Source organism: Ambystoma mexicanum, chromosome 1p, assembly GCF_040938575.1.
Source record: "Ambystoma mexicanum isolate Mex_15411 chromosome 1p, UKY_AmexF1_1, whole genome shotgun sequence".
NCBI classification, from domain to species: Eukaryota; Metazoa; Chordata; class Amphibia; order Caudata; family Ambystomatidae; genus Ambystoma; species Ambystoma mexicanum.
The window spans coordinates 1,056,597,609-1,056,621,202 of record NC_090921.1 but is presented as its reverse complement, the minus strand read 5'-3'; the positions used below and the strand labels follow the sequence as shown (position 1 = coordinate 1,056,621,202).

Here is a 23,594-nt window from a genome sequence, read left to right as displayed (position 1 = left end):
TGTGATCTTCCTATTTTTCTAGATCGCTTGCCACAGCCTTTGAAAAAATTTCGATGGCATTATAGCCTTGGAGATTTGGGGTAAAAGTAGATTTCCTTAGGAGGTCTTTCCTGCTTCAGGAACATTCCTCAAAGTCAAGTTCTTCCATTAGTGAGGCTTTTGTTTGTTTCTCTTCCGGTTTTGCATATGGTAAAGTTCACCAAGATGTGGTCTGTTCCGTGTTGTCCATCGTAACGTCACTTATTAATGGTTTGGTTACTTGCTTTTGCTTCCACTGCACTTTCTTGGCAAATAATGTCTTTAATTTCAGCTTTCTTGTAAATTAAAAAGGTCAATGTGTGCATCTGTATAGTTAAGAGTGTGTGTTGGTGCAAATGATAATCCATTGTTTAGCATACTTATTTCAGCACTGGTTAGAGTATGTCGAGATAAATTCATCACTAGGTTCACTGCCTCTGTTCCCTTCACAGTAGTTGTGTCCTTGACCTCGTTAATCGGAGTATACCTTAGTTCTCTGCTGTATGGCTTCCTTCGTCCACCTCTTGCCTCTGCTTAATAATGCCATTGTCGTATTTTCTTCTAAGGGGTCCTGGAACCCCACACACTTGGTAGTTGAGGGGTTTGTTGCTTTTTTGTATTTTCTGATCTAAAAAACGGTATCCTCTGTTTGCTTAGTGTCATTGTTAAGTCTTCGGTAGCCGTCTTACTGCCACTTGTGGTTGGTTGGTTGTCAAGTGTTACTTTCTGGCTCACTATCCACCATCAGAGCTCTGTGGAGAGCTATTTGGAGTACTTTCTCTTGAAGAGGTTCTGTAATGCTCATATTTAGGCTGGAATGTGAATACTCCGTCATCTTTATAATAACTTTCATCTCTCGAAAATGTCCTACATTTCCGGATCTTGACTTCTTCGTCCTGGTGCATTTTTATTATGTCGTACATTGGCCTGTAGTTCGTCTCTTTCAAGCTAGTCAATGCCTTGCTTGCTTCAATGTCTTCCCTGACTTTGTCTCTAGCCGTAGTCAGCCTTTTGTGCTCTCCATCTGCGTGTTCTATCAAAAGTTCTAGCATTACTTTGGAACCGTTTGCCAGATTGTCTTCCCATTTCCCCCACAAGATCTGCGTCTTCTGGGTTGTTAAATTTGGGGAAGTTTTTTTTTTTCTGAGTCCTCTGGGATCTTTGTCTTGTTCGAGGTTGGAGTGTGAATCTCTCCCAGAACTTATTGATCTCTCTTGTGCATAGTCTCTCGAGCTTGATGAATTTATATCTTAGTGTTTCTGGTTGGTTTGATTGCAGTGGAAAGGCTGTGTGGAGTGGGGCTTGAGCCAAACGCTGCTTAGCCAGAGCTACCACATCCTTCTGCAAAAGGGATGCCGGACTTGACTCCGCCTTGATAGTGAGTACTTCTGCCAGTACACCCGACTCAGCAGCTCGTTCTGGGGCTGAAGGATGCCCAGGTATTCCTCTAGACCAGAGGTTCTGTTGTGAAAGGCCCTTGCTAAAGACGGTGTGTCCAGCCCCTCCTCATCGGTGTCCTGGTGGTCTCCTGCATTAGTAGGGGCCACTGGGTCTAGACGTCTAGTCTGCCGCTGAAGACTTCCCAGGCGCTGGAGTTGGGCACGCTGCGACTAGATCCAGAGGTAAAGGCAGCGGTGGAGGTGCAGGCTGCGCGGGCACCGGCTGAGGTAGCAGTATGGGCAAATGTCCTGAATCACGCCCTTAAGAATGTTCCCCATCTGCGGAGACCGCATAAGGGACAAAAACGTGTCAAAGAAATTCTCCTCGCAGGAAGGCTGGGAGCGGTCCTGCACAGGAGCCGGCTGCAGTGGTGTAAACTGTATGAGAACATCCTGGGTGTGGAAGAGAGTAGAGGAGGGCTGGTGTTATAGTGATTGTTCTTGGAGGGAGGGCTGTAACTTGCATCAGAGGGGGGCATTTTTCTAGAGATGACTGGGGTACCAGGTAGGTCTTACTGGATTGTCTGGGTCCTCTTAATTCATTAAACCTGTGCACTTGGGCTTGGAAAAGTCATTGTGGAACAGCTTGGGTGCTGTCTCGAAATAGGGTGCAACATATTTTTCTTGATACATTGCTGTTTGGAGTTACGTGCGCATTTGCTTGATCCACTCAAGGACTTTCAGATGCCTTTGGGAGCCCGAGAGCCCCAAATGGTAAAGCAGATTCAGGCAGAAACAACGCTGTTGTGTTGGAAAACGTTGCGGTTTTTCTTTCCGAGCCGGAGGAGCCTGAGAAACTTGGAAAGAAAAACCACAGCGTTTTCCAAGACAATAACGTTGTATTTATGTTTGCGGTCGCTTCAAAAGCGACCGCAAACATAAATACAACGTTTTTAAAGCTGTGGTTTTATTTCTAAGTTTTCTGGGCTCCTCCAGCCCGGAAAACTTAGAAAAAAAACCGCAGCTAGTGCTTATTTAAAAAAAAAAAAATTGAAGGCATTGTCTTTATTTGGTGCCGGAGCTGCAGGACGCTGTTTTACTTACCTTCTGCTACTACAACAGCCAGCCCGCCCCACCTCCTAACAGCATTGCGAGCATAGGGCTCTTGCTGGCTACAGGGAGGCGGAGCCGCTGAGGATCACGTGACCTGCTCACGTGACTCGCTGACTCTCTTCAAAACTGCCGCGAAGCCACCCTCGCGGCGTAAGCCCTGGTGGCAGAAGGGCTGGTGCTGTTTGGCTGTTCGGCGTGGACGGCGACCTTCAACCAGTAAGCCTCCTACATCCAGATTTACCAGTGTGTCCGGCTGTTTGTTCGGTATTGCCATTCTAACACCTACTAAGCTACTGTCAATGACTATTTTCTACTTTTTAATAAGAGAAATCTTTGCTTTTAGAGCCAGTGGTGTTATAGTCTATTAACACGCATATTGACTGTTTATTTTTTTATCTGGCTATATTTGTTTTAATTAAGTTAACCACACTAAGGAGACTCACATCATTTTATACTGGAGGAAGTTGGCGGCTAAGATTTTTTATCACAACGATAGTTTATTGTCTAATCTCTGATTTTATTTTATTCTATGATGAGATCTGGTTTGCGCAGCCAAAAAGGCCCTCAATTCCTATTGGATGCTATCTCAGTGGACCCGGCCTCACAGGTTGACTCTACCAGCATCCTGGCCAAGTGTAGGTTATCTAATACTGTGTCTTCAATCACTTCTAAGTCTCTTTGTAGTGCCCCACTTTCGGTGGAACCTATCCCCTCTATAAATAATGCTATGTCTTGCAGCCTCACTTCGATAAAGCCTATTATTTTAAACACCTTGGAACATAGTATTCCACTAACCACTCATAATGTTATGATCCATAACCCCGAGATTATAGACGCAACTACCAGTGTCTCTGTAGCAGGTGATAATGCACTACATAAAACTCCTAGACAAACCAAAGTACGCCACCAAGTACTTGGCCAGACATTCATGGACAAATACATCCTAAAAGCAACCTCAACTAGCACAGAAATAAAACTTCCCAAAGTGTTTAGAGGCAACGCTATGTTAGACCATTCGGCAATGTCAACACAAGCTTTTTTTGGGGGAAATAATAATATCACTGACCTTAGCATAATTGAGTGTGCGGATAAAGCGATGAATCTGCCATGTACTACTGGAATTCCGGAAACCTCTAGATCCTCTTCCCAAGATCCAGTGGCTGATAATACACCTACCGCCCTAACTAACATTATTGAAGTCATTGAAAACAACATTGCGGACGATGTTTCCGACTTAGGCCCTCTGTCAACCAATCTGAACCAAGCAAATTCTCCGCATTTACATCATACATTGAAAGATGTGGATGAACGAATTCGCTTGACGCACCCAACAGTCTCAGCCCTTAACGTTGTTTTGAGCTCCTTTGTTGAGCTTTATGACAATGTTTGGTCTGAGCTGAAATCTGTCAAATCTGCAATGACAGAACTTAATTTAAAAATTGATTGTATTGGCACAGATATTTTAGTGGATCTTAATAATAAAGTGGATTGGATCGGTACAGAGATATCCCAGAGGCGACCGGTGCAAGTTTCACAAGGCGATAGTTCTCCAACCCCCTCTTGTCAAACAGCCAGGGTCAATTCCCAAATTATAGAGATATCCGATAACAACTTGCCAGTGGAATCTTCTAATAATGCTGCTGCTCACGATTATGATTTACCAGCAATTTTTCCTTGTTCTGGTACTCCTACCACGGCTATAGGTATATTGGCCGACCCTATCCAATGCTTGCCTGACCCGATTTCTATTCGGGGTCAATCTAACTCTACTGGATCTCCAGTTATTATAGCAAACGCTATTAATAAAGCAACTCTCTCTGTACAACCTAAGCCTATTTCACTGGCAATTCCCTGTAATACTGCTGAGGAGCTACTGAAGAATATTAAACCTACTCGGCCGATAGAGTCCAGTCCTGGTACAAGCTTGACTCCAACCCAGGGTCTTAAATGTCCACATGACAGTGCTATTAAGCACCCAACTTCCAAGAAAACAATGGCCCCACGTAAATCGCGCCTTATCAAGCGGAAATTGGCCACTAAGCAAACTAATATACTCTTTACCAAATCTACTGCAAAGGTTTTCACTTTTTCGAATAATGCTTCTACCTCTAAGGGTAACTTAACGAATGTTATTAAGCCTCCAATGATTAAATTGGTTGACTCTATGGCTCAAACTGTTAATTGTAACCCTCCAGCTACACTTGTTTCTGACAAGTGGTCTGGCAACCTTCCAAAATTCTGTTTGGCCCCCCCTAAACAGTCCATAGGTGAAACCTTATTTGCCTCCTCTATCTCAAAACTGTGCCCTTTGGTGCCACTTCAACATGGATGTGGTACAGGTAAATTTAGGTCTACCGAGGAAACTTCAATGGTTCCGCTGATTTTACAAGCTACTAATTCCAGCAATCTACCACTTGGTGCTGCCATGAGTAAATTTAAAACCTACGATGCAGCTTTGGTGGATTCTGGCGCGACACAAGCTTGTGGTACCAACAACTCCAAGCTGTGTGAAGATCATCTCATGGTTCCCGTGATTCCACAAGGTGTAAATCATAGTAATTTACATCAGGGGTGTGGTATTGTAAAATTCACAACCTTGGAAGCAATTCCCCTGACTCGGGCCGTGTCTCTAGTTCCCGAGCTAAATTGCTCACAGAGCGCGTCGGTCCTAAGGCCTCATCAAACCCCGGCAAATTGGGGTCCCATTCAACTGCAATCTCCAACGAAATCACTACTTCACCAGCCCCTGATCCCTGCTTTTCCTTTGGATCTGGGATTGGTGAGGGGATTCTCTCAGGACACTAACAATCTGTCTGCCCCTACCCACCCCACAATTTCTGCTGGGATTCGCAACCTGGTGGATCGTCTATACAAACCACAGACCAGAACTTTGCCCCCTGCTGCTGCCAAACATCTTGATACAAACATGAAAGGCCCTCAAAATTTATCAGCAGGCAATTTAATACGCCAAGAATGTACGAATAATAAGAAACTTAACTCTTTACACTTGATAAAGATCCAAAGCTTGTTGAAATTGGAAGAGCCTGTTTGTTTGAATCGTCGAAATGTATTATCCATTTTCTCTGAAATCCCTGCCCTCGCTCTCATTTCCTCTAAGGACATTGATAGAGTGGCCTTTGTGGATTGTAATTCTGTGGATATGAGCATGATTCTTCTTGCATCACCATTTGTTAAAGAACTGATTCTTACTCAAAAAGACTCTCTGAAGGAATTGGGCTTCAGAGTGGAAGCGGCTTCACCTTGGGAACTGCCGACTAATGGGCCCTCTTCTCTACAATCAGCAGTTAAACCAATAGGGGCTCATACAGGTGGACAGGATTCCCTGCCCACTTCAATAACTTTATTGCACCAGCAAAATAAAGATGTTGACTGGGCTACCATCATCTCCACCTTGTGGCAAAAACTTGTGCCCTAGCTATATTTTCCCAAATTCGACCTCAGATCCTCAGTCGAACTTTTGTATAAAATCTTGGAACTCCAGAGGTAATCAACACCTATTCACGAATTTGGAGTGCCTACATCGGCTGAGAGATGCTAATGTTATTTGCATTCAAGAGACTTGGATGACCTCAACCCCTTGTTTAGATGGTTTTCAAATTTTCGACCAGCCGGCCCGACATAACCTGAGGGGTAGACCTTCGGGTGGTCTACTGGTGGCAGTGGATAACTGCTGTGGGCTTGCTGGCAAGGTTCTTTTGGGTCTTCCCTATGGGGCGCTGGGGGTAGCCCTGAACTCTAGTACCGGCCATCTAAAATTACTAATTATTAACATCTATTGGCATACAGGGGTTGGTGAAATTAAGCTGTTTGTGTCTCTTATCTCTCAGATTATTTTGGAGTGGGGGCTGGCTAATGTCTCAGGTCATGTAATACTAGCTGGGGATTTGAACTGTGATGGTTTATTTGACTATTCACCATGGGCACTTTGTGAGTTGTATCCCTCTGACCGATGTGACAAATGGAAAAAACTGGCTAGTCAAACTTGGTACATTGAACTGGGCAATCTAGGTTTACAACCCCTTATCACCACCCTCTTTAAATCCTTTTAGTCATACCTGGAGGCGGGGGTCTTCCACCTCCATTCTTGATTATATCTTTGTAGATGATTTCCTGCTTACAAGATGCTCGAAGTTTGAAATTTTCTTGAATTCTTGGAGTGACCATGGTTTATTAACGGCAACTTTTAACATCTGCCTGAGAAAGGAGCGGTTGTGCCAGCCGATCGTGGTTTCTCCAAATTTATCTGGATCTGCTATTCGCTGGTCCCCTAAAAATATTGAAACCTTGAATGGTAAACCGTGGGACATGCTTAATAAGACTACTCTTGATTGGAAATTGACAACATTTAATTCGGCAACGGTTTCTACCTTGATACAAGTGGCAGTAGACGATATTGGCAGTTCTTTTACAAATCGAACTCCAGTTGTCAGGCATTCACATCAATATAATTCTGAGTTGGCAGCTGCAAAAACTATTAAGAATAAAAACATTAGGAAATTACAAACTGCAACAAGCGACCTGTCCAGTCGTTTAATTCTTATTAAGAAGGTCAAATTAGCCTATAAGAACTACTGCAAAACAATTAAACACCAATTGTTACAGCAGGATTCGGAATTAATGCTACAGGTTATTATGAAGGCAAATGTGGGAGCCTTCTGGCAGATTGTTAATGGACAGGATTGTAACCAGGCCATTGCTGAACTTAATCCGATTGCGGAACAAGATTGGCTAGTGTTTTATTCTAATAGATTTTCTCCTAGCCCCCTAGCGGTAACGGCCAGCTTTACTGATTATGATCCATTAGTCCCTTATTCAAAATGGGATCCCCCGTTAAATACTGATACGATCCTGGAGTTAATTTGCAGGTGTAAGAGCTCAAGAGCCCCTGGCCCGAATGGGTTAACTAATAATACCTTTAAAGCAGACCCAAATCTTTGGGCCAATCTCTTATGTATTGAGTTTCGAGATATCTTGCAAACTGGGATTTGTCCTATCTCTTGGTCCACCGCACACGTTATTCCGATCTTCAAATGCGGTAGTAGGTCCGATCCTAAAAACTATCGGCCTATCGCTTTGATAGATGCGGATTGCAAACTCTTCTCTGCTTTCCTTCTTTTACATTTAAGGGAATGGGAAAAAACTTGCCATCCTCTGAGCCCCTTTCAAACGGGTTTCCGTAAAAACCACTCAACTAACATCAATGGTCTGGTAGTTAAGTGTATTCAGGAGACTGCCTGGAGCTCAACTAGGGGACCCACTTTTATGGCCTCAGTGGACCTCTCGGCAGCCTTTGACTGTGTTGACCGAAATAGGCTTTGGCAAAAACTCTATGCCTGGGGTCTGCCTAGGGGCTTAATTAGCCTAATGGAGGGGGTTTATAACAATTCTACTATTCGAATCCGGTTAAATAAAAAGGGGGATATGTCAGATACTGTCCGTACTCATCGTGGGGTTAGACAGGGCTGTGTGCTAGCCCCTTGGGTGTTTAATCAATATGTCTCAGATGCAGCAGAGCACCTCTTGAAAGAGGGGCTATTAGCGCCGAGTATTGGCACTTTGAAGCTTATTTGGCTGGCCTACGCTGATGATTTTGTTCTATTCGATCTAACTAAGGTGGGGTTACAGCGTTTGCTGGATCTATTCGCCAATTATGCTCAACTTAATGGCCTGAATATTAATCCGGCGAAAACCAAAATCCTTGCCTTTTCTAAAGGGATTGTTAGGAAGAAAACAAATCTCTGGAAGTTAAGTGATGTGACTGTAACCAGTTCCACTTGCCTTACTTACCTGGGCTATCACCTGGGAGCAAGCAGAGGTTCAAAAGGGCAAAACCTTCTTCTCTTGAATAAAGCCAAGGTTCTGGCCAGTCAGGTCCTTAAAATTGACCGTAAATATGGCCGATTCTCCATTAGACCTGCTTTACTCTTTTTTGAGGTGAAAATCGCACCGAAATTGATATATGGCCTAGAGTTCGGCACTCGGTTAACCATCGCCAAATTGGAGGGTATTGAAGGGGAAATATGGAGACGGGTTTTACTCATCCCAAATGCAGTACCCCTTGCTGCGATTCGTTTCGAGCTAGGCTATATTTCTTTGACTGCACGAGTCGAGTGGAGGAAGCTTTTGCTCTATGCTAAACTAAAGGCCCCTACCGCCAACACGCTATACGAACTGGTTGGCAATAACATTTATCGATCTGGTTTCCTACATAAATTTGCTATGCTCTGTGAAGATATTCTGGCCAATATCAGTTCAGACTTAGAGCAACTAATCACTAACCCGACTAAAACTAAAATGAAGCTGTGGGATTTTGATTGGTGCCGGACTGTGGATGCTTTTCATACATAAGCTTCTATGTCTCACTTGGCTCATGAGCACAAAAAAAGAGGAACTCTCTCTCCAATTCTTAAGATTTTTCCAAATCGGGATCATAGACAAACACTACTCAGACTGCGGTGGAATATTCTACCTACTCGGGATACTAAGTTGAGGTGGAAACTGATTACACCGGCTAACAGTCTCTGTAGATTTTGTTACTTAGTTCCTGAAACGGCTAAACACCTTATTCTGTTTTGCACTCATCTTAATGTCCTGAGAGACTCTTGCCTGAATGTCTTGAAATTACAATTTCTAGGTCTCTCGATTGACCTAGTATGGCAACGTTGCCTGTGTATTGGAACAAGTAGAGGGTTTGGCCCTATCGAGTTTTATTCGTAACCTCCACCTGGAATAGATATGCTTGTTTGTCACCATGCTGTCTTAGGATATGGGTTAAGGATTTAGGGTAATTTGGTGTTACTGTGTTTGCTCTTGCAACTTTTTGATGATTTTAGGATGAGTCTCCGATTTCTGTGCTCTTAAATACTCTTAAATACTCTTATAGCCCTGTCAATATGCTAAATCTGTAACTGTGTATCTATTTTGTGCGTTTGTGTTTTTTTTTGTAAAGGTTTAATAAACCATATACAAAAAAAAAAAAAAAAAAAAAAAATATATAAAAAAGAAAATAGCACTTACCGAGATTCAGCTGCAGCTTTCCTGCTCTGGTCTCCGGTCCCCGTCCTCTGCCTACAGCACTAATGAAGGGAAAGCCACCCAGCGGTAGCCTTTGTTTACTACAGCTGGCTGGCTTTTCCTTCATTAGTGCCGCAAAAGCCAGCACAGGAGGGCCTCCATTTCACAAAACGGATGCGCCCATGTGCTTGCTTTTGTGAATTTTGAGCTTGAATAGCTCAAAAATGTACATAGGAAGTTTTAAAACGGAGAATGCTAGTATTTTTTTTTATGTTGCCTATCTATTTTTTAAATAAAAATTTTTACTAGACCATCCCTTTAAGCCCAAAGTCTGGACACAATCTGATGGTAACAATAACACTGTGCTGAAAGACTGCCACTCATATTCAGCCCTGTACAGGCCAGGCAGCTCATCTACAAGCATTGCGGCTGTACGCCTTCTCTTTGGGAAGAGCGCATATGTGGCTCGTTTGCTTCCCATCCCTCGCTAGTCACTGCTCTGCTTACCCCACTTGATACACATAGGGAGGATTCCAACGGGTCTGCAGACTGTCTGTCTTTGCAACACTTTTATAGTTTGCTACTGAGCATTTGACTACTGGCAACCAGTAACATGAGGCTCCAATGTGAGATCTTGTAACACAGATAGCTCATCGCTGGGTGCCCTCTATGGAGATACCTTCCGTTTACAGGGTGTTTCAGAGTTCCCTTCTGCAGGACCGTGGAAGGCCTGGTGGACTCTTGAATACACTACCTATAGGGGTGGTATCACCAAGCAGCTGGCTTCCCCTTGACTATACCAATCGCCCCCTAAATGTGACTGTTGCATAACCCTGTGTGCATATACAATCATGGCTTTTTTGAGGGGAGTTTGCAAACTCAGAGTAAACCTGAACAGATCCAGCCAGTGTACGAATGGAACGTCTGAAATTCAAGACTGAAACCACAGTCTGTGTGTTAGCTCAAATAAAAGCCTGGAAAGGTTTGTATGCGACAACCGCCACAGACTGTGTAGTCTCTTGACAAGTGAATGGTACATCAAGCTCACAAGGGTGCTATAAAATAGGGGTTCTACCCTCAGGTTCTACCAGAGCCAGAGGGAACTGAATGAGAACTTGACATTTTCTGACTCATATGCATGACTGGGCCACACGCCTCCAGGAGTCTCGGCTCCTTAAAAGATATTTGTTGGACCCTGCAAAGGAAATTGCTTTGCTGGCGCACCCAAAAGGACTGGCAGTGGGTAGGCTGCAACAGACAGCCTACTTGGGCTATGTGGAATTACAAGTTTACCATCTATGAACCCCTTGCATTATTGGTCTGCTGTGCTTTGAGCTGCAGCATGAGCTGCAAATCATCAGGTGTGTCGCTCCATCATTCTTCAACATCAACCAAGGCTCTTAAGTCATCCTCCCTGTGCTTCAGTCAGCGCCTGCACAACCTGCACCTCCTGTACAGGAATACAACTTTTGCTAAAACTGGAAACCTTGCTAGCTCCTTTTCTGCATAACTTTAATAGGGTGGGTGTCCCAGCATTCAAATTAGGTGAATCTATGACCACTCCAATGCTGGAGAAGACACATTCATTTTATCCTCTGTTCAATATTGAACTGGTGTAACTTTGACTTTTACTTGGTGTGCTGGGGACATCAGTAAGATATGTCCAACACCAAAGCGGGGAGCTCACAATATTAAAAAGGGCTACACAATCCTCATTTACAGCCAAGGCTCCAAGTTGACCATTTGAAGTATTTTTCAAAAGGATGGGCTATTTGAGTAAATTATAAAAATGCTCCCAAACCCCCCATTGATTTGTTGCTGCTTTCCATCCTCCCCACTACATCTTCTCCCACCCCCACCTCCCATCACTGTTAACATGTTTTTAGGGCTCTAATTAGAATGGATACAAGATTTTCAATTTTCTTGAAATGCAAATACAACTCTTCACATGTTTAAATTGATATTGTGCACCACTGACTTCTTAGCAAACTCGCAAGAACTGCGACGGTGCTCCGTTCTGCCGTGTTATTAATCTCCAAACTCCACTCGGACTTTGCCACCCCTTACCTGTGTGTGTATTCAGGTGATTTCTCAGCAGCGTGACGGTCCTGAATGCCCTCCCACATAAATGACATTTATGTGGCCTTTCATCAGTGTGGCTTTTCATATGTCGATCAAGGTTAGATCGTCTGGGGCAGGTATAACTACACAACTCACACTGGAATGTTTTTTTGACACCTGTAAAGAAAATGGCAAAGATTACATGTTTCAATCTTGGTTCGGAATATACATACTAATATCAACTTAACATTGTGTTTTGCTCCTAAATGAGCAGCACGCAAAGTCTTTACATTATCACTTGTGAGTACTTTTAAAAGGTCATTTATATGTGCAAGAATATATTGCAAAAAGAATAGTTACTACAGTTACGACTGCATTTTTATTTATATGTACTTTAACATTACAAGGAAGTTTAAGGAGAAAACGCAAATTTTCTTTTTGATTCTGCAGAAGGCATGCTGTGATGAATCCAGGGATTGTGTTCCCTCTCGCAAAGCACGGGGGAAGGGGGGCACAACCCCCTTTGGGACTAGGGAAGTGAGCACGCTAAGAGATACCCTTCCTGGGGGTCACAGCAAACGAGGTGCCACTGGGAGTGGCCTCTCTGCCCCAACCAGGAACAAGAAATGCCCATGCCAGGGCTCCACCCCACCTCGCTCCCCTTCCAAGACTTCATTCTTATATAACCAATGACCACTGAAGATGTTACCAATGTACAGGGCACCTTTAATGCGAATGGCTTTGTAACTAACCCATATTCATTCTCACCTGCTGAAGAGGCTGATGACCAATAGGCTTACCTTTTCTCCAGGGAGAATGGTAAAGTCAGGAGGGAGTCAGCTGACAAGGAGAGACTCCACTGGATAACACAGAATGCCCACCGGCGCAAAAGAGGGAAGCAACTCCCTCAGCTGGAGCGTGGAGAAACACAACACTGTCATGGTGGGTGGACAGAGGGCTCTACGAGTAACGCAGCTCCTTTTGGCGAAGGCGGGGACCCCAAGCCAAGTGCAGCCACTGAGGCAGAAAGTGAGCAGAGAAGCACCACAAGGAACTGGCATCTTGATGCTCAAACGCATTGAACGGGAGAAAGAAGACAAAAAGCTGAAAGCGCGACCTAAACACGCTGAGGTCAATACCGAGTTTCGCCGCTGGAGAGAAGGTACCATAGGGGGACTGGGCGACGAGTGGCGAAAGCATCAGGAAACAGGGCTGCCAGGGCCCATACATTTATTCAAAAAGCTATTCCTCCAACTCCGATCCCTACAAATACTTGAATGTCCCTACAAAGAATTTCTCACTATCCCTTTATGATGCTATCCCTAGTGGGCCGCTGGTGTGTCGCCCATCTAGGTGAGGGGATAGTAGAGAAAGCTAGTCCTATCCAGACTCACTACTTTCCTCAATTTCTAAAAATGCGAGCGCACTGTTTGGAAGTCAACAATCCACTAGCTATTTATTCGTGTTGCTTCCATCTAGTGTGATTTATACTATAAGATTTATACCCAATAAAAAGTGCGGGTGTGTCAAATTTTATCACCCTATTCACTGTTCTTATAATGACGCAATTCAGCCAAGCTCACTGTTATGAGAGTCAAGTGGATCACGACATCACCCTGACCCTTCCTATGTCGACCGGTTTCAGCTGGAATATACAGTTAACCGCTTCCTTCAGGACTCAAACATGTGGCATATTGTGAAACATTGCAAACTGAAAAGAGAATATTATTATTATCTGTCTTCAAATTCTAAATTTCTTGTCTGGAGACGGCATCTTCCAAATTTCATGCAACGTCTTATCAGGATACACAATCCCTACAAGGGAGAAATACGCACGCAAGGGACCCATGAGGACATATTTCCATCTACTTTTATCTCTATCGCCATTCGATCACATTGATCTTACCTGTGTGGTTGCTCCCACCAGGTTCCATCAATTCTCACGTTCAGATCAATGTCCTGCCCGTGTGGTGAGCATCGCCTCCTGTAAACATAATCCAGGGTCAGTTCTCGGTTTGATATATTGTGTGTCTGCTAACGTATGGGGATCACTGTACACAACTTACCCCTCTTCTCAAAACTTCTAATTTGTGACGTGGAGCTGATCCTCCCCTTTATTCTCGTGGTCTGCGGGTGGATTTTCTTTAACAGCCTATGCTCGGGTGTCCAATGGTATCCCCATTGTGCGTTACCAGAATGGGAGGTCCAGAATGGACCTTCAACCGCCAGTCTTCTTTCTGACGAGGAAGTAACAAGAGTACATTCCGGAGCTTCTTCGGGACGAGCTTGATAGCCCCCTTTCTTAACATGGTCCGTACCTCCAGCAGCAGCTGAGTGAGTGGTTTTCTTGACGGGCCACTGGTGATATCCTTGGACATTTCCGTTGGAACTCTAGGGTGTGTCCGCAGGCGATAGCATCCAGCACCCAACCGTCAGTGGAGATGGTCTTCCACACACTGACTAAGTTCGCCAGCTGGCCTCCAACCGGGGTGCACAGGTGGGGGCCCAACTCCACGGCCTGTTCAATCTTGTTTCGACGTCGAAGCACTGTCTTGGGGTCCTTGGCGACATTCACCTCCAGACTTGGCGCAGCTCCTCTAGGTCTCCAGGGCCGATGCGCAGGGGTGGCAGGGGTGAGGTGGGTGGGGGCTGACCGCAGGACAAGACACCTTCTCCGAATCCTTTAGACAAACTTTGGGATTTCCCTCCAGAAGTCCGAAAGGACGGCCGCCGTTGTTCGGAAAAAAGACCAGAAGGGAGATTGACTGATTCAGATGGAATTCAGTCACCACCTTCAGTAGAAAAGCCGGGTTTGTCCGAAGGACTACCTTGTCCTTGTGAAAGACCAAGAAAGGATGCTCCACCGACAATGACAATGTACTTGAGGTCCACCATAGCCATTGGTTCAAAGGGTTTATGGCACAGCGCCGTCAGGACTACATTTAGGTCCCATGGTGGGTGCAGATTACGAACCGGAGGGTAGAGGCGTGTCAAGCCAGCAAAATGCCTCTTCGCCACTGGGTTAGTTGGAGAATAAGAACACAGGTCTGTAGAAAGGTAAGCAGAAACCGTTGAGAGATAAGTCCTGCATGACAGGACATGAACCCCCGACTCTGCTAGGGAGGACACTAAGGACAGCACCATGTCAATCGTGGCCACCCTCGGATCCAACTTCTTCTCCAAACACCAATGACAGAACCTGAGCAATTTACTCTTGTATTGAGATCTGGTCAAGGGTTTCCTGGCTGCCTGGATAATGCGCATGTTATCCGCAGACAAACTCAGATGCTCTAAAGACTTTAATTCAGGCACCATGCCGCCAAGCTGAGCGATTGTGGGGAGGGGTGCCACATCTGCTGATCCCCTTGGTGAAGAAGTTCGGGAGTTACTGGTAACCTGATCGGCGGATACACGGACAGTTGTTGAAGTTCTGAGAACCAAAACCTGGCCGGCCACCACGGGGCTATGAGTAGAAGGGAACAGTTCGCAGAGTTCTACAACTTCCAAATTGCACGGTGAACTAGAGGCAGAGGCGGGAAGGCGTAAGCTCTCATGTTGTGCCATGGAATCTCGATAGCATCCCCCAGAGGAGGCTCCCAGCCTCCCTCTGGAGGCATACTGAGGAAGCTTCTCGTTTGCCGCCGTAGCGAAGAGGTGCCCCAGCGCGAGAAAATCCATGAGAGGACCTCCGCCTTCAATTCCCACTCGTAGCTGACCACTGTACGCCGGCTGAGGGCATCCGCTGTGACATTCAGCTGGCCTGGGATGTGCACTGCAAGTAGCCAGACACCATGATGCACGGCCCACTCCCAAATTCTGGATGGAAAGGTCCACGGGGGGAGGGTGAAGGGGGGCTGGGGGAAACTTTGTTCCCCCTTGTTTGTTTATGTAATACATTGACACCACATTGTCCGTTCTTATGCGGACCACCTTGTTGACAATGAGCGGTCCCTAGAAGGGAGGAGTCCGTCATGATCATCACCATGGGGACCGGGTCCTGAAACTCCGCGCCCCCAGACAGATTGCTGAGAGATGACCACCAATCCAGGTCCACTCATGGAATCCACAATCAATATCCGCATGGAATCCGGATCCACTGCCTGACGCCATGAACTCCGAAGAGCCATCTGGGTCCGTCTCATTTTGAGACGAGCAAGAGGAAGAGCCAGTACACACGAGGCCATGAGACCCAGAAGCCTCTGGAACCACCAGGCCGACATGCTCTCCGACTGCACAAACATCCGACACGTGGCTAACAGATCCGCCATTCTGTCCTCGGTCAGATACACTCTGCAGTCAATCGTGTTCCAACAAAAACCCAGAAAGATCGGGTCCTGTGAGACCGTCATGGAGGATTTCCGCCAGTTCACCGACAGCCCAAGATAGAACAGGAGCTGAAGGAGAGACTGGAGGTTGCCCGCTGCTGCCAGCGGACAAGGGCTGCGTAAGAGCCAGTCGTCCAAATAAGGACACACATGGATACCCTGGAGACGAAGATTGGCCGCAATCACCGACATCATCTTCGTGAAGACACGCAGCGCCAAGCTGAGGCCAAAAGCAAGCACTCGAAGCTGGAAGTGCTCCTCTCCCAAAGAGAAGCGGAGATATCTCCTGTGTGGATTCCAAATAAGGATATGCATATACGCATCCTGAAGATCCACAACGCTGAGCCAATCGCCCATTTGTAAGGAGGAGCGTATTTGGCTGGGCGTGATCTTGAATTTCTCTTGGGGTAGGAAGAGATTGAACTGGGAAAGGTCTAGGATGGTGCGCAGGCCAGCCTGGTTGGGTTTGGGCACTGTAAACAGCCGGGAGTAGAAGCCCTCCCGTCGCTCCCCAAGGGGAACGGGTTTCTGAACTTCGGACTCACCCTTCCTCAAGGCCGACAGCTGAAAAGGAGGGTTGAGGGGTCGGGTAGGGGGTAAAGCGGAAGCCCGCTCGAGCGGCTGACAAGACCCATCTGTCTTCTGTGATGGTCTGCCACGCCTCCCAATGAGACGCAATGAGTCCTGCCACCGGGGTCTCGTGCAAGCGCGGAAAACCCTCATTTGGGAGTTTTATCGGTGGCGGTGCCACCTGAACCTGATGAGGAGCGTGAGAAAAACCGCGTGCGTTGTTGTCTATGGCGGTTATTCCCCGCAGGAGTATCCACTCTGCGAGATTTGCGGTCGAGGAAGCCCCTAAAACCAGAGGTGGGTCGACTTTGCGACAACGGTCTCTGGGATTTGAAAGGAGCTTTGACCAGAACAGACAATGATTTAGCCGTCTAAGTGCTATCCTTGGTCTTGGTGAGCTCTACATCAGTAGTAGAATGAAAATGCTCCTTGCCATCGAATGGAAGGTCCAACACCTTGTCTTGCACTTCAATCGAAAATTTAGTGGCATGCAGCCACGCCTGCCATGAGGTATCAACCCCAAGCATCAAGCCCCGAGCCGAGGGGTCTACGTGGTGAGCCGCAGCCTCCAGGAGATCCTGGGCCAAGACCCTGGCATCGCAAAGGCCTCCTTTGAAGTCTTCCAACTTCTCGACCGGGATGTGCTCCTCAAACTCCGACAGACCTTTCCACATCTGCATGTTAGCTCCTGCCATTATCAGCTCAGCGTTGGCCTGCCTGAGCTGCAAGGCTGAGTTGGCAAAGATTTTCCTCCCTAGGGAGTCCAGGAGCTTGTCCTCCTTTCTCAAGACCTGAGTAGCTGTCGTGGAAGAGGATGCTGCAGGTCTGGATTGCAATGTAGCTGCAGCCACCAGTGTGCAGGAGGGAGGCGGACAAGACGACAGGGCCACCTCTTCCAAAGAATGCAGCCTGTAGCTCGCGTCGATTTTCTAATTGACAAAAAGTCCCGAGTGTGGCTTTTCCCAGACTCTTCGGACCTCAGCCAGAACATCCTTCTGCAGGAACAGGCCGGAAAGCTCCAAGGGAAACAGGGTGAACGCCCCAGAAACCACGCCCTCCTGAGGAGCGGGTGCCTCGGGCACCGGAACATCTAAGAAACTCATCATGTCCAGTACCCGGTCATGAAAGGCTCTGATGAGCAGGGAAGGTCCTCGTTGTCCTGATCGCCTTGAGGTTAATCTGACAGGTCAGGATCTGCTGAGCCGTGTCAGGCACTGCCTTGTCCACTGGGGACAATGGAGGCACAGGCGGAAGAGCTGGGGGAGGCACCACGGGCAAGGGAGGCGCCGGCGGAACCACCGGAGGAACGGTCGGAGCAGGAGGCGCAGGTGGACATATCTGCTTGAAAAGCCCTTTGAAATATTCCCTCATGGGGTCGGTGCGCATAAGCGCTTGAAAAGTACCGAAAAAAAGCATCCTCAGGAGATTGCTTCGGAACCTGAGGAGGCCTCTCATGAGGTGGACAAGTCCAGGGACGTAACGGGGAAGGGTGCCACACCTGCCCCTCCACCGACATATCCACATAAATCAAAGGAGCCGCCCCCGCGGGCAACGAAACATTGTGCGGAAGAGGCATCCGGGCATTCTAATCATAAAACTGGCCGGTAAGGATGCGCACAACGGACCTTAGGTTTACCCAAGGGACTGCACCCTACACCAGAGGCCGATGGCGCAGTTGTAGGGGTAGCACCTAAAATGGCCGCCATGGTCGTGGCGGGAACGGGCGCCATTTTGTCCCCATCTGAGGGGAACTGCGGCACGTGAGGAAGTGAGGCAGGGGTCCCCGTCGATGGATCAGGGGTCTTAATCTTAGCCTTAACATAAGGAACCTCGGCCGAGCCGGTACTATGAGGCCTGGAATGTTTTTGTGACATACCAACCGCCAAATTAGCCTTCGAAGGAAGGACCTCGGCACTGCCGGTAAAAGAAGAATTTGCTTCTTTGCCCCCTCAACAGATCTGGTATCACCACAGGAGTGGGAACGGTGAGCAACCGCTTTCACCGACAAAGCCTTGTCCGGCCTCTCAGAACTGTTGGTAGCTTTAGCCTCTGAACGAGAGACCTCGGACCCAGGCCCGGTAACAGCCTTATCTGCACGGGCCTCGAACATCCATTCGGTAACAACCAGCCCAGCCGAGGCCTCCGGGCGCACACCGGTCTGGTTTTTGAGGGAAGCCGACAGAGGCCTCAGAGCGAGCTCCGGTAACCCACGACTCAGTAGAACTGGGTCTACAAACAGCCCCCACAGGAGGGGCCTCGGAGCGTACTCCGGTGTTCACAGGTCCCTTACGGAGACCCTCGGAGAAAACTGTGGTAGAATTATTAGGCCCAACGGGCACCTCAGGGCGAACCCCGGTGACAGAGCGATCAACGCCCCTTCCGGCCCGAGAGGAACCCGGAAAGGTATCCCCCGGCCGGGGTGCTCTGAAAAGTAAAGAACTTACCGTGCGTTTCTTCTTCTCGTCGATGAACGCCTGAAAATGCAAAGGAGGAGTTCGTCGGAACACCTCCTCCCACCACTCCAACCGACGTCGAAGTGCCCGGACCGAAAGGGAGTCACAGTAAAAACAGGAGTCCCAACGGTGTTCCGGACCCAAACACTCTAAACAAAGAGGATGGGGATCCACCCTCGCGAAGCGACGGTGACACGATGAACAATCTGGAAAGTCTAATTTGAAAGACATAGACTAGTAAACGACCGCTAGCGAGAGCCAGAGAGGAAAAAAGGGAAGAAAATCTTCCGAGGATGCAAGTGCGTCCGGCAACGATCGAGCGGAGAAAAAGGACTGATGGGTGATGCGCGGCCAATCCAAGGTGGGCGGGGTTATGGCACGTGCCGGGCTCCGCGCAGGAAAGAGGGACACATTTTTGAAAAAAATGTGGATGCTTTTTACAAAGTGCTCCGGTCCCGTCCCACAGGACGCAGAGATGTCCCACAAGTATGGAGGAAAGGGGACGGGACATAGGAGTATATGCATTTATGCATCCTAGTTTACCACGCTGAGCCAATCACCCTTCCGGAGAGAGGACTTTATCTGGTAGGGCATAATCATCCTGAATTTCTCTTAGGGTAGAAAGAGATTGAACTTGGAGGTTGAGGATAGTGCGCAGGCCAGTTTGGTTGGGGCACTGTAAACAGATGGGAGTAATATCCCTCCCCTTGCTACGGCAAGGGAACAGGTTCCACTGCTCTGAGGTCTAGAAATTTCTGTACCTCCGCTCTGAGGGAAGGCGACAGGATAGGGTGGGGGAACAAGCAGAAGCCCGCCCGGCAAACAGACAAAACCCATCAGTCTTCTGTGATGGTCAGCCAGGCCTCCAGATGAGACTAAATTAGTCCTCCCACCGGAGTCTCGTGCGACCGATGGAAAATATAATTTAGATGTTTTATCTGCGGGGAGTCCACCAGTTGCTAAAGAGGAGGCTGTTGGCTAAGAGAAAAGCCAGCCAACTTGCCGTTGCCGTTTACGGCAGGGGCCACCAGCTGGAGCCTCTGCACAGCACGCACACTGGTCCTGAAAGCCTCTGAAACCGGTGAAGCACCTCGTTTGAGACCCCGACCTCTGAGTATAAGGTGCCTTTGCTGGGGTTTTCGCAAGGACCGACAATGACTTGGCAGTTTGAGTTGTGAGTTCCTCATCCGTGGAGGAGTGGAACAGTTCTTTACCCTCAAAGGGGAGATCAAGCACCTTGTCCTGAACTCCCTTTGAAAACTTTGTAGCATGCAGCCACGCTTTTCAGGAAGTGTCCACTCAGACCATAAAGCCTCGAGTAGAAGTATCTACACGATGGGCCGCAGCCTCAAGTAGATCCTGCGTCAGAACCTTGGCATCGGATAAGCCACCCTTCAAGTCTTCTAGCCCATCAGGAGGAATACATTCCTGAAACTCTGCAAGCTCCTTCCACAGTTTGACATTAGCAGCCGCCAGGATAAGCTCGTTATTAGCCTGACGCAGCTGAAGAGCCGAATTGGAAAGCCCTTTTCTCCCCCAATGGCGTCAATAAGCTGGTCTTCTTTGGAAAGTGTATGAGACGCTGCAGTGGAGGATGTAGAGGCCGGTTTCGACTGGAGCGTAGCTGCTGCCACCACCGTCGTTTAGGGGAGTGGAAATGGAAACAGGGCATGTCCTCAGACATGTATAAGCTTGTAATTTTCTTGTTTAGGTGTTGCCCAGAATTATGTTTTTCCCAGACCTTACGGGCCTCAGCCAGGACGTCCTTCTGAAGGAACAGGCCGGTGCGCTCCTGTGTCGAAAGAGTGAAGGCTCCAAAAAGTACCCCTTCTTGTGGAGCAGGCGGCTCGGGTATTGGGATGTCTAGCAATGCTATCTTATCAACCACCTGGTCGTGAAAGGCTCTAATAGAGCGGGCGTTCATTGCTGTCCTGGTCCACCTTGTCCTCATCCAATGAGGTGGGAGCAGAAGTCTGATACGCCGCACGTGGCACCTCAAGCACCGAAGGCACGTTTGATTTCGCAACAGGAGTCTTTTCCACAGGGGAAAAGTAGAGGCAGGAGGAGGAGACTCCACATCAAGAGGAGGTGGCACTACCGTTCCCTGCATATGGATTGCCGGAGCAAGTGTCGGTTCAGGCAGATTAAGATACATTTCCTTAAATAAATCCTTAAAGTATACCATCATGGGATCAGAATACATAAGTGTCCGAAACTTGCCAAAAACGCATACTCAGACGAAGGTCTAGGCGCTGGAGTGGGCAGAGGCCGCTCGGAAGGGGCATACTCCCAGGAACGCAAAGAGGATGGTTTCCAGGATGGTCACCCACCAAGTGGATCCACGTAGATCAAAGGCGCGTACGTAAGAGGGAGCGAGATTGTATGTGGCAGCGGAGTCCAAGCACGCCAATCCATTGGAGGGCAGAACGGATTCTTATCATTCACAAAACGTGGAAGGCTGCTCTGCTCCAAAAACAGGCCCCTTCAGCACTAGCTGTGGTAAACGTTGGTATAAGAGAGGTAGTCAAAATGGCCACTTTGGACCACAGGGGTTGGACCGCCATTTTGTCAATGCCTGAGGCGAACTGCGTCGCAGGTGTATGTGTGGACGTAGTGACCACAGGCGAGTCAGGGGTCTTATGTTCCATTTTAGCCTTGTGACAAGGAACCCCTGGCAGATCTAGAGTGTTTGAGACACATTAGAGACTGTGGATGAATTGGCCCCAAGTGAGGGAACCTCGGCAGAGCCGGTACAAGAAGACTTATTGTGCTTGACCGGCTTCTTTGCCCCCTCAGCAGGACCAGTTCCACCACACGTCCAAGTGTGGGAAGGCTTAAAGTAACCCTCTGAACCCAGAACCCTCAGGGGGCCTCTCTTTCTTGCTGGCCTTAGATATAGCCCCAAGAAGGGGAACCTCGGGGGCTGGGGGGTTACCCCAGAATGTTTAGTCACCTTGAGAGGGACCTCGAGCCGAGACTCGGTACACTTCGTTCCAGATGTGGAAACCTTGGGGCTGACCGCAGTGACAACAGACCCAGAAGTATTGGGTGTAGCTTTAGCCCCCAAAAGGGGAACCTCGGAAGAAGATCCGGTTTTGGCAGCCGATCTTTTCCAGGGGTCCTCACAGGAAAATCTGGACCGCCGGTTAGGTCCCTGTCGGGACATCTCAGGGAGCTCCCTGGCAATAGGGTCGCTTGAGCCCCTGCTAGACCAAGACCCCAGGAAGGAGTTCCCTGGCCGAGGTGCCCTAAAAAGGAACAAACTTACCGGACTTTCCTATTTTCTTCAATGAACTGTTGTAAATGTGGTGTAGCAACAGGTTGAAACACCTCCTCCCACCTAACAAGCCGACGCTGGAGTGCCCAGACGGAAAGGGAGTCGCAGTAGAAGCACGAGTCCAATGGTGTTCCGAGCCTAAGCACTCCAGGCAAAGAGTGGGGATCCACCCACGCAAAATGACATTCGCACAATGAACAGGACACGAATGCCAGATGCTCCTGCACAGACGGAGGAAAGTTGACTGTGGAACCTGAGCAGCAACGAAGGACAAGAGAACAAAAGAAAGATGTTCCCTGTGCATCCGATCCAGACCGCGCAGAGAAAAGTACTGAAGGGCGATGCACAGGCGCTGCTCAGGAAGGCAGGGCTACGGTCACGTACGATGGCCCTGCGTAAAAATAAAAGGACAAAATAAAAAGTACATTTTTTGATGCTTTAAAGTGCTCCGGTCCCGTCCCGAAGGAAGGAAAATTCCCACAAATATGGAGGAACGCAGGCGTATGCCAGTTTCCCATGCAGATCTAGCACTGGCGAGATTGCACCACGACCGTGCCTTGCGTGGAATGCAACTATAGAACCCCCACACTTATCAATGGTGGTTGCGGAACAATTCACTTGGGCAGCCCACCCCTCAGTCTCTTGTAACCGGATCCCAAATAGTGAAAATCTTTTACCTGCTCTATTTGGTATCCATTCACCCCCAGTTTTAAAGATATATTTTTTGCAAACCTGGGCCAAAACACCATTGATTTTGTCTCGTCAGTGTTCAGGTGCAACTCCAGTTCCATGCACTTTTTCACAAAGAATTACTGTGCCATCGGCATAGAATAGGGCAGGTATGTTATCCTCGTCTAGTTTGGGACAGTCCTGGCATTCTGTGAGTAGAGAACCTATAATTTCCTGAACATATGGATCAAATAGGATGGTTGCCATAGGGCAAACCGGTCACACCTCCTAGCAACATCAAAATCCTCAGTCAATTCCACTCCTAACCCATAAAGCACTGAGGCTTTTTTTATCTGCATAAAGAAGCCTAATGAGTCTGATCAGGTGGACCAGGGATTTGCGTAGTGATAGTATCTTCCAGAGTTTTCCTCTAGAAACCGAGTCAAAAGCTGTCCTCAAATCGAGGAACACTGCATACAATTTCATGTGCTTCAGCATCGTGTATTTCTGGATGAGCATATACAATAAAAAGCAATGCTCAATTGTTCCACTATTTTTTTGAAAGCCTGCCTGCAGGTCACTTATTATTGTCGACACAGTTGCCGTTTCGTTAGGATAATTTCCCCAAGCAATTTACCCATGCTGTCCAGGAGGGATATTGGACGATAGTTGGCTGGGTTTTCCCTCGCACCTT

The 23,594-nt window shown here is 47.7% G+C and overlaps 1 protein-coding gene across 1 annotated transcript in view; it reads right to left on the bottom strand.

The window, feature by feature from the left end:
• The window catches only part of CTCF (CCCTC-binding factor), a 601,567-nt gene that overhangs the window by 481,161 nt on the left and 96,812 nt on the right, over positions 1 to 23,594 (bottom strand). Inside the window, exon 3 of the mRNA XM_069604497.1 lies at positions 11,613 to 11,783. Within this exon, the coding sequence (XP_069460598.1) occupies positions 11,613 to 11,783 (171 nt within the window). The remainder of the gene's footprint in view (positions 1 to 11,612; positions 11,784 to 23,594) is intronic.